The sequence below is a fragment of the Galeopterus variegatus genome, unplaced genomic scaffold (genome assembly GCF_000696425.1).
Source record: "Galeopterus variegatus unplaced genomic scaffold, G_variegatus-3.0.2 Scaffold249, whole genome shotgun sequence".
In the NCBI taxonomy this organism is placed as follows: Eukaryota; Metazoa; Chordata; class Mammalia; order Dermoptera; family Cynocephalidae; genus Galeopterus; species Galeopterus variegatus.
In genome coordinates this window covers 27,331-38,891 of record NW_007726360.1, presented here as the reverse complement: position 1 = coordinate 38,891, position 11,561 = coordinate 27,331, and the positions used below count along the sequence as shown (strand labels likewise).

At 36.0% G+C, this 11,561-nt stretch overlaps 1 protein-coding gene across 1 annotated transcript in view; it reads right to left on the bottom strand.

Moving 5' to 3' along the window:
- SNX24 (sorting nexin 24) overlaps window positions 1-5,978 on the bottom strand; it is an 84,840-nt gene extending 78,862 nt beyond the window's left edge. The window contains exons 1-3 of the mRNA XM_008566516.1: window positions 5,915-5,978; window positions 5,714-5,766; window positions 4,049-4,132 (exon numbers count right to left, since the gene is read on the bottom strand). Coding sequence (XP_008564738.1) covers window positions 4,049-4,132; window positions 5,714-5,766; window positions 5,915-5,978 — 201 coding nt within the window. The remainder of the gene's footprint in view (window positions 1-4,048; window positions 4,133-5,713; window positions 5,767-5,914) is intronic.
- Between the last annotated feature and the right edge of the window lie 5,583 nt (window positions 5,979-11,561).

Here is an 11,561-nt window from a genome sequence, read left to right as displayed (position 1 = left end):
TTCTAGTCCAGTATATCAGGGGTGGTGCCCAGAAGTCTGCATTTAGGTGATCCAAAGTTCACACTCTATAAAATAACAATCTAGAAATACCAAAAGAAAATGGAATCAAATACACACCATAGCTCTGGAAGAAATGACTAATCTTAGATAAAGTCTGATAGGGTAAAAATTGACATTAGACAACATAAAAATTTTAAACGTTTATGAAATAAAATAAATATCATAAACATCCCACCCACCAATGCCCCCTCCCCCCCACACACACACAAAAGGCCGCTGGTGAAAAATACTTTCATTAAATGCATAATATTTTATTAACAGTCCACACAAACTAGTAAGTAAAAACAACCAAGGCCTCAGCAAGTGAATGAGAAAGCACGTAAACAGACAACTCAAAAAAGAGGAACAACAACTCTAAAAGAAACTTAAGAAATACCAATTAAGGGCCGAGCCCGTGGTGCACTCGGGAGGGTGCGGCGCGGGGAGCGCAGCAGCGCTCCCGCCGCAGGTTCGGATCCTATATAGGGATGACCGGTGCGCTCACAGCGCTCACTGGCTGAGCGCGGTGCTGCCGGTCTCAAAAAGGACAAAAAAAAAAAAAGAAATACCAATTAAAACAACAAGGCAATATATACACTTGCTCAATAAACAAATATAATTTTGGAGGGTAACATTCAAAGCTGATGAGATGCTGAGGGCCTTACACTTTCACACATGCTGGTTGCGTCATTAATCTCCTATAATCATTTAGGAAAGTAATTTGGCAGTATACATCAGAAGTATAAAGATAGCCATACCGTTCGACAGAGGAATGCTTCTTTTTGTAATCTAACTTAAGGAAACAGTCTTGAATATGGGAGAAACAATTATATGTAATGAAGGCTATCAATTCTTGGAAGTTCATCACTTGATGCACATGGCCTCATTTAGTCTATAAAACAATCCTATGAAGTTAGCACTCTATTCTCACACTACAAAAGAGGTATCTGAGCCACAGAAAGTTCATGTAACTTGCTCCAAGAACTTAGAGCTAGGAAGAGAAGCAGGCGCAGGAACATTCTGCTTCCAGAGCCCATACACTTAACTTCTACACCACAGTTACCACAATGTGGGAACATAGTTAGCACAGCTGTATTTGTTTTATTAAAAAATGCAAGAAAATAAATGAAAGGAAAATAGCATTTGTATTAGGATAGTGGAAATATGTGTGAGTAACAATGGGTTATTTCCCCTGCCCTCAAACATTCTGCAACAGTTAGCTTTATAATCTAAAAGCAACTTGAGGGGAGGAAAATAATGCATACATAGAAAAAAATTCTTGAATTTTCCAAAAAAAGAAAGAAATCATAAGAAAAGTATAAACAATTAAAATATTGTTTTCACATTTTAATATTACCAATTACAAAAGTTTGGGAGAACTAATAATCTTTAAGAATTTTCTTCAGACCAGCAGATAAATTATCAAATAGGTACTTGTTTGAGTTTCTGCCCCCAAATCGGCATGACAATCAGCCAGGAGGCGTTTTCGTGTGTCTGCTACATGAAGAGGAGCTACACGTCTATTATCCTCAAGGTGCTAACACTTGCTAATGGCTCATATATTATTTTAGAGTCAACTTGGGGACACCGGCTAAACACTTTTAGCAAGTGACAGATATAATGTAAAATGTAAGAAAAATCAGAACAGGTAACAGTAAATTGCATGCACCGCAGAAAGAGCTGAATATTTAAAGAAAATTAAATGATAATAAACTTAACTACATTTAAAGGGAAAATATTTTATGTAAAAATATAACATTCAAAGCATGTCACAAAATTCAAACATGGAAATTGAGGGTACCAAAATCATAATAAAAGGATAAGGCTTCACAATGGGGCAGCAGTAATTAGTAAAGATGGGTATTCTGATTTTTTTTTTTTTTTTACCAATTTTTATCCTTCTCAGCACACAATTTTAAAGTCAAGATCTCAGATTTGTTTATTTTTACACCCTACCATTACTTGTATTTAATTGCCTTTTACAGTTACCATTTTTGCCAAATCGAATACAATCACAATTGGGCAAGTAAAAGAGACTTCTAGCAGCTGCTATCCCCTCTATAATATATAAGATTAGATAGTGTATCCCAACTAAAACTCTGCCTCACAAAGCTATTTTCATCTCTGTGTCCCTGTAAGGAGGTCTCAAATAACAGTTTAACAAGGCTACTAAAAATATGCAAAATTTGAGAGATTTGAGAATTTCTACTCTATTATCTCTGGTAGACTTCATTATATAATTATAAAACTGGCTAAAATTATTAATAGAACTGCTGAAATTGAGAGAAGAGCAACTCCTAGAAAACCTAGGATTTTTTTTCCAACTGTGAATATCTAAGAACTGCCTATATCACTGGGGAGAGGGTCCTTTTCTGCAGAAGAAAATAAATCGTGTGAGAGAAAACACGGCGAACAAACCTCCACTCAAGAAGCACGAACAACCTCTTGCTCAGGGTGGGCCTAATTGGCAGTCACCCAGCTATGTCTCACGTGGACTTGGTCCCCGAGTATCTGGAGAGGACAGCTGGGCTGTGTCAGGGTCAGGGAGTGCTGGGTGCTGACCTGAGAGGTTAGGAAGGGGCCTGCATATGACAGGCTGCCTAGTCCAGACTAGTCGGTCAGCAGAGGCTCAGGGGGAAGGAGGGGAGTTCTGGTTTTAATTCACCACCACAGGAACTTACTTCATCACATACCCAGCAAAAACCTCTCGAGAACCTGTTTCCTCCAAAGCCAAGCAAACAAAAACAGAATTCCATGAGAAGGAAGTGAGACTGAGATTCTGCTGGCAACACCTGGTCTGAATCTGCACTCACCTGTATTGTTTCTTTCAGAAGTCAGCCTGGATTTAACAAAATTCTGATGGGAAATTAAATGTGAGTTATCCCTTGCCATCCTGACAGAGAAGTGCACAGATAACTTAGAGCTCCACTTTAGAAGAAAACACAGGGAAACAGTCTCACTAATCTCTCAGTAATATTCCATTAAAGTTCATACTCTATTCTCCTAACTAAAAAATGGGGGAAAACTTAATTAAAAAAAAAAAGTTAAGGAACTTTTAATATGGAGTTGACATACTATCACATCATTTACACTCTGGCATTGCTCAGAAAATTTAAGAGGTCTCTAACGAAATTAAAAGAAAAGACTCTCGCAACATACTTAACATAGTATCTAACCATCTAACTTCTCACCTAACAAAGTGAAGAAACTGAATTATGTCATACATTGTATATATATTTCATATACACATGTCATGTATGTGTGTGCATGTATACACACATGTACATATATATTTCATATATATGAAAGGAAAAATTGCACTGACTCATACATGGTAATTTTGCTGGGCATTTTCATGAGCTATTTCTAGTTATTAAGATAATTTCAGCACCCCAATAATAATTTATAACCTGTGAAAAATTAAATGTGAATAGAAAATAAAAATGTATTCACTATTCTATTCTTTATTGACTATTTCTCCCCAAAACTCAACTATTCCTCTTGCATTTCTGCTTCCTTTACCTAAAACATTTAATGAAATGGCCCCTAGAGCTGAAATATCAGTCTTAGAAAATGGACCTTTACATTTCAAAAGAAGGCTATGCACCTCCATTTACACATGTTCCCTAGTCCTTGAAAACATGTATACATGTGTATTATCTTTTCCAGGTACGTGTAAATATAAGTTGAGTTGATCATTTGTGCTTTTTTTTCCCTTTTTGTAAAAAACATTAAGTATATTTCATGGATAAAATATTATCTCAGTCTTAAATTTTTTCTGAACCTATAACATTCAATGCAGTGTACTGCAAATAGCTTGCAGCCTCAGATTTTTATATGTAAATGACCTTAACAGAAAACCCACCTACTACTTTAAAAGGAAATTTACTTCATGATAAAAGAAATTATATGTACAGAAGAAATATTAATGCTCTTAGAACCATAGAAAGGAGACTTAATGCTATACCATCTGCTATATAGAGAAAAGGGGGAAAAAAAACAAAGTTACCTTTTTGTGCAAGGCATGAAATTCGCTGTACCTTTTTTCAACAAAATGTTTTCTTCCATTCATTAGCACTTCTATCTTAAACACCTAAGGAAAAAATTAAAAAGATTAATTCTACTAGTTCAAAACCCTCAACTGTCTGATGTGGTAAGTTGTGACCAAGATATATTTCATCCCTTTGATTACAGTAGCTGATCTCCCAAAACCCAGAAGGCTCAGGAGACCCTGGCCCAACAGCACTGATTAATGAGCCCACTACTAACAAACTACAGCATTCGCCAAAAACATGTCTAAAAACAAGGGAAACTTAAATGTGTTACAATGCTACTTAATTTTTTAATCAGAGGATATTTCTTGCCCCAAATGATTTCACCAAATGAATATGATGGTATTGAAATAAATGTGTGAAGCAGCAGCAATGCCTGGGTAAAAATCTCAGACACGCAGCACTCCGTTATGGGTATTTCAATGAAGGCAGCATTGTGTCATCTATAAGACAATCATGGAAACAGTAGTGCATTTTAGGTTAATTTCTTCCTAACCTGCATATTCATCTCTAGTCTCAGCTGGGCTTATTCTGCTGTTTGCAAAACAGGGAAAATGCAGTAAAGGCTCATTTTCCCTGCATGATGTGAGTGACAGCTTATGCTTCTACCTCCAGAAGGTTGAAAGGCCAGATGAAAAGGCTCTCTGGGTGCACTAATTAGTAGGCACTAACATGACATTTTTTGATTCTTGGGTCAGTGGGTCAAGACTGGGAACAAGGGATGAGAAATACTGTGAAATGCTTATGAAAATACAATGTTAAAGAGAAGGTGCTCTGTTAATCCAAGAGTTTGTATTTGGGTCTCGTTTTGCAAAGTGAGAGTTTGTAAACACCAAGATGAAGGAATATTGTACAATTACTTAGTAATCTTAGTTTTCTGTTTCAATTGCCCTTCTGAAAAAAAACAAAACTAAGCTGTAGTTGAAGTCACATGACACTAAAGAGTGTTAAAAGCATGTTTACCTTGAGCCCCCAAATACAAACTACTTAAATTTAGCATATGAGCTACAAGGTCACACATTTTCATTATGAAAATAGATCCCTATGGCTCTATGATTTTCTGCCTTCTATGTAAATATGATTATTATAGAAATACAGAAATTGTATCATCAAACAGAAAATCTATTTGCATTTTTCTGATTCTCTGAATCAGAAAAAAAATCTTCTGTTGCATGACTCAGTTTAAGAAACCTACTTTTATTAAATAAGTGGCAAATGTTTACCAACTTAATAAATATTTTATATTAATTTTTATTTTTTAAAGAAATTCCCCTAAATATATACTTTTCCTTGGTGAATTAATAAAAATATTTTCTTCAAAAACATATGTATATGCTTCAAACTCTCAGATATATATAGATTTTTTTTTCTAAAAAATAAGGTGTTTAACTAATTCACCAAAGAAAATTCTTCTTCAAAGATCCTGCCAGAAATAGTCAGGAAAACACTCCAAGAAGCACAAACACAGGAAGCACGGCTTTAACTTGTGGGTTGGTGAACACAGAACCCCCTTTTTAGTGTTAGGTCCCAGATTTAAATCAGGACAATGTGGTAGCAGTGAAAACGGTTTCCATCTGCTGAGCTGTATGAAATAAATGAAGTTATGTTCCAAGTCTCGTTACTTGAGGCTTCATCACAAAAACCACCACCTTAATTGGTACCTTTGCTGCAGAATCTACAGAAAAGGGACAAGGGTGAAGACTCAGTAAGGCTCACCTACTGGGTCACCCCTCAAAGTGACCTCTCTTGAAGGCCAGCAATAAGACACCTGACACAGGCCCCCTGGGACCGCATCCCGTCTACTGACCAGACAGTTCCGTTACCAAGTTCCACAGCTACTTTTCGTGAGCACGAAATCCAACAGCGGGAGGCAGGAGCATGGAGCATGTACGCACACAAAGGGAAGTTTGTGATAAACTTCAATTCTAATACTTTGTTATGTTGCCACTGAAAATTACACAATATACCTAATACTTTCAAGACTTTTTTCTTCTAAATTCTGGGAGAACATCTTGGAAAGGAAGTTGGTTAATCAAGATTTCCATGACAAAGTGAAGCAAGAAATGGAGTCAATTTAATAAACCCTATTTTCCTGAATACCACACCAGACATTTTTTTTTTTAAGTCTTCCCAATTTTCTGACATTATTTGTCCCTGATACCTGGAAAACCCTTTTCTTGTTTTGCTTTCCTGGCAAGCTCTAGCAGTTATTATCTATCTCATAAGGTGGTGGCATCACAGGACAGAGTTTGGAAAGCACTCAGCACAGTATCTACATTCGTTTATTTGTTTATTCAACAGATATTCACTGAGGGCCTACAATGTGCCCAAGGGTTGTTCTAGGCTCTGAGATTCAGTAGTGAACAAAACAGCCTAGGCTTCATAGAGCTTACACCCTATCCAGTGAGGGAGGCTGACTATACTAATGAACAAATATAGTGAACAAATACTGTGAATAACAATGCTCTGAAAACAACACAGCAGCGTGAGGAGACCAAGCTGGACGAGGGTGCTCTTTTGAGAGTGATCACAGAAGGCCTCCCTGAGCAGGCAGGTGGCAAGAGATACAGAACCTGGAGGTGGATACCAGGAACAAGGGTATATACAAGGCTTGAGTGTGGCTGCCTCTGGAATTTCAGACTAGCAGCAGGTGGACAAGGGCTGTTTTCACTCCTATTTTTTTAAAAAAATCTTTTTTAAAAGTTAAAGCATAAGGCACTTCTGGCCAAGATGGAGTAAGAGGGAGCAGATTTACCCTCCCATGTGAAACAACTGGACAAAATAAATAACTGCACGAAATATGTGAGAAAAAATGACTCTCAAGACAGTGGACACCAGGAAATGAAGGACAGTGAGACAAACAAGGCCAGCCCTACAATGACCTCGGCATACTGCCTGGAGAAACTTTCCAGGCCTCAGCTCAGGGAAGGAGACCCCAGCCAGGCAGAGCCCTGCAGTCCCCTGAGTTAAGGAAGGGGAGTGGGAATAAGGGATGCCAACCTGGTTAGAGTTCTCAGGACAGGGTGCTGGAAAGGAGTGAGATGCACACTGGGGAACTCCTGCAAGCTGCAAGAGTATTCAGGGTGAGTACTGACCAGCTCATGGGATTGGGGAAAATACCCAAGGATAGGGAAAAGATTAGCGAGAACAGTGCTCAGAGCTCATATACAACTGGCAATCATGCCTGTTCCCAAAAGCCAGTGGAGAAAACATATATAATTCATGAAGCATTAGTTAGAATACACAGAAGGGTCTTGACTCAGTAATGGGGCAAAATTAACTGTAAAGTAAAAACTGTTTTTAGTCCAGTTTAACAAAAGTTAAAAGCAAGACCCAAAGAGATCAAACTGTTTCCAAGTAACTTAACCACATGCCAGAACAAACCTGAAAATATTTTTAGGAACATAAAAATATCCAGAACCTAAGAAAATAAAATTCACAAAGTATGGCATCCAAGTCAAAAAGAAGCAGGAAAATACAACTCATAATGAGGAAAAATAAACAATCAATTGAAACTGATTCAGAAGTTACATACAATAAAATTAGTAGACAAAAGCATTAAAATTGTTATTATGATGGAATTTCTTATATTCAAGAACCCAGAAGAACAGTTGACCATGTTCAGTGGAGGCATGGAAGATATAAAAAAGGCCCCCAAAAAAGATCTGGGTCCTACTGATGAAATCAATGTCTGTGATGAAAAATATACTGGATGAGATTAATAGCAGATTAGACTTTGCACAAGAAAAGATTAGTGATGAAGACCAGCAATAGAAACTATACAAATTGAAACAAAGAGAGGGGAAAAAAAAAAAAAAAAAAAAAAAAAAGAACCCTAAAAATTAGATAAAGAAACAGAGGATCACTGAATGATGGGACAACTTTAAAAAGCAAAATCTGTGTAATTTGAATCCCCAAAGGAGAGGAGAGATGAGGGGTAGAGGTTACAGAGAAAAACAAATGTATCAGAAGAAATCACGGCCAAAATTTTTCTCAATTTGATAGAAACTATAAACACACAGATCCAAGATCAATTGACTCAAGCACACGAAACTTTGCAAAAAACCAAAAATCCAAGGTATATCATAGTCAAATTGTTTAAAACCAGTAGGAAAGAGAAAATCTGAAAAGCAGGCAGAGAAAAAAGAGACATTGTGTAGAAAAAGAACAAAGATGTCTGATGGCAAATTTCTCTAATATTGCTATAAATAACCAAGCTTATAAGAGTAATTCAATGCATACATATACTTACATTAGTTTTCAAATTATTGATAGAAATATGTTCTATGTAAAGTATCATGTATAAAATAAAAATGTACATTTAAGGCCAGTTAAAATTTCAATCATTATTTTTTAAGTATTTAGGTTATTCTTCCCAGTCAAATCATAACAATGATAACAAAAGCAATAACAAATACATTTATAGCACTTATTATATGCAGGCACTATTCTAACTTCTTTACTCATAATAACAACGCATTTATTTCTCACAATGACCCTGTAAGAAAGGTATTATTATTCCCATTTTACAGGTCAGAAAACTGAGTTTAAGTAAGGAAATATCCTTTCAAAATTGTCTATACACATATAAGCTCTGTATGTACACATGCATATAGAAGTTATTGTATTTTCCTAAACAACTGGAACTATACCATCCCGTTCTACCACCTTATTTCCTCATTTATTACAATTATCAGTGTATTTTGACATATCACGTTCTTTAATGGCTACATAGTACTCCTATGTATAACTGTACATAATATTCCCATGTATGAGAGCATTGTATCAATTTATTTAATTAGAATTTTATTTGTAGACTTTTGCCATTATAGAGAGAATATCCTTGTATCTGTGCATGTATGTATATACATACATACATAGGATAAATTACCAAAAATATTGCCAAATTCCCCCTTTCAAATGTACTGAGTTACACTGTCACCAAGAGGATATGGAATATCTGGCACATCCTGATCAACATTGGCTATTGTCACTTTGGTCAATATGATGACTTAAATGAGAATTAATTTGGTATATTTTGACAAGTACGTATGGTGGCATAAGTTTCTACTCCAACTATCTCAAATAAATATGCATACAGTCCCATCCAACCTGTTTAGCTCTCTACTCTTAGAGACATCTTTCTTTCTGTGAGTAACAGAAATCCCACTGTATAAAGCAAGGGAAGCTGCATGTAATTAAATAAACATTAAAATTTCCATTTAGGTCCACTTAAAAAGCAAATTGTTTTGTGCATCTGACTAAATTTTGCCACATTTCTAGAAACATTGTTAAGTCAACAGAATTCAAATGGAAAGAGAAAACAAATACCACTACTTTATGAGAAAAAGTGTGGTTTTTATTACATGTCAGAGCCAATTTTTTTCCTTTGTGATTACATCTCTAAAATTATACTGGAAGTCAATGATAAAATATTTCAAAATACAGGTTTATATCCAATTTTTCAAAAACATATCTAAGAAATAAAATAAACAAGCTGAGAAGGACTATTACAGGTCAAATGGTTTCTCTCTTTCAGAAGTTTATACCTTACAAAATTATTCACTTCTAATCAAAGCAAAACACACAAACAAAACGTTTTCCCTATAACAGATTAAAAGTACCTAATAAATAACCTAAGTGCCTGCCGAGTATAGACAGTGGTTCTATATACAAATAAAGTTTTAAGTCTCGTGTTCCAAGTAGTTTAGGTCGGTATACTGTTATACTGGGAATCTGAGATAGGCATGAAGGACAAACATCTGTTCAGAATATGACTTTTCTTTCATATACACCGCATAACAATGTTCCAGTCAATGATGGACCACATACACAATGGTGGTCCCATAAGATTATAATGGAGCTGAAATAATTCCTATCACCTAGTGACGTTGTAGCCATTGTAACATTGTAGCACAATTTTTTAAATTAGTTTAGTGCAGGCTGAGTGTACAGTGTTTATAAAGTCTGCAGTAGTGCACAGTAACGTCCTAGGCCTTCACATTCACTCAGCACTCACTCACTGACTCATCCAGAGCAACTTCCAGTCCTATAAGTTCCATTCATGCTAAGTGCCTATACGAGTGAACTACTTTTTATCTTTTATGCTACATTTAACTGTACTTCCTCTATGTTTAGATACGTTTAAATACACAAACACCACTGTGTCACAACTGCCTCCACTATTCAGTACAGTAACATGCCACACATGTTTGTAGCCCAGGAGTCACAGGCTATACCATAGAGCCTAGGTGTGTAGTAGGCTACTCCATCTAGGTTTGTGTAAGTACACTCTATGATGTTTGCAGAAGTATGAAATTGCCTAACAACGCATTTTCCAGAACATACCACCATTGTTAAGTGACACATAACTCGTGTGTGTGTGTGGGGGGGGTGTATAAAATACTTGTTCAATTAGACCAAGATGCACCAAATATTAAGTCTGGACTAGAAATCAATATTCTCCTTCTTGAGTAGAAACAGCAATGAAAGTAAAATAAAGAGAAGGTTGTTATTGCACTATAAAAAGTTTTAAATCTCTAAAAGAGCCAATTATTGTGCCTGTTATGAGCCAGGTTCTCAACAAGGTATTAATACACAATACACACAGTTTTTATGAGGGGACAAAGGTAAAAAACCCTCTAATTGTAAAGAAGTATTATGATATTTGATTACTACATAAATTTACAGTTAAAGAAAATGTGTAAAAATTGGGTTTGTTACTATTCTGAACCTTATAGCACATTTCCTCTATTCTAATATGCCATATTTAAAAAGCGAGAGACAATATTAATTTAATTATACTATTCTGGGTGGTGGAGAGGCAGCTAACTTTTTTCTCGTATTTTTGAAAATATCTCAATTTCAGAAGTTTTAAGATGTTTTTAAGAAAAAGACATGTTGCTAAAAATAAACCACTGCTTAAAAAAAAATTCTCTAAATAATTGCCATAAAAGAATTATCTACATAAAAGTTGCACATGATTAAGTTTAGGTATATGTGTATGCCTGTGTGTGTATCAAGATGATTCTTCTTTCAGAAGAAAATTCATGATACCAAAAAGGACCCCCAAAAATATGTTGATTAGGAAGATTATAGATTGGAGACAGAGAATGGATATCCAACCTAAAATGAAAGAATTGAAAAATTAGACCAGAAGCAAAAATCCAAGACTAAAAAAATCCAAGTTTCTTAAACTGGAAAGATCAAAAGGATTTACCATATCCTAGGGAAAAATAAGACAAGAATATTCACACCTACCTACCCTGGATTTTTTTTTTTTTAATTACAAGAATAATTTTTTTTTTTTTCCTTTTTTTGTCTTTTTTCGTGTCCGGCAACAGATCGCAACCCTCAGTGTCGCGCCCGCACCGGACCGGGGACCGGCAACGGGATCGCAACCCTCGGTGTTGTGCCCGCACCTCGCTCAGCCAGTGAGCGGGAACCGGTCTGTATGTGGGATCCGAACCC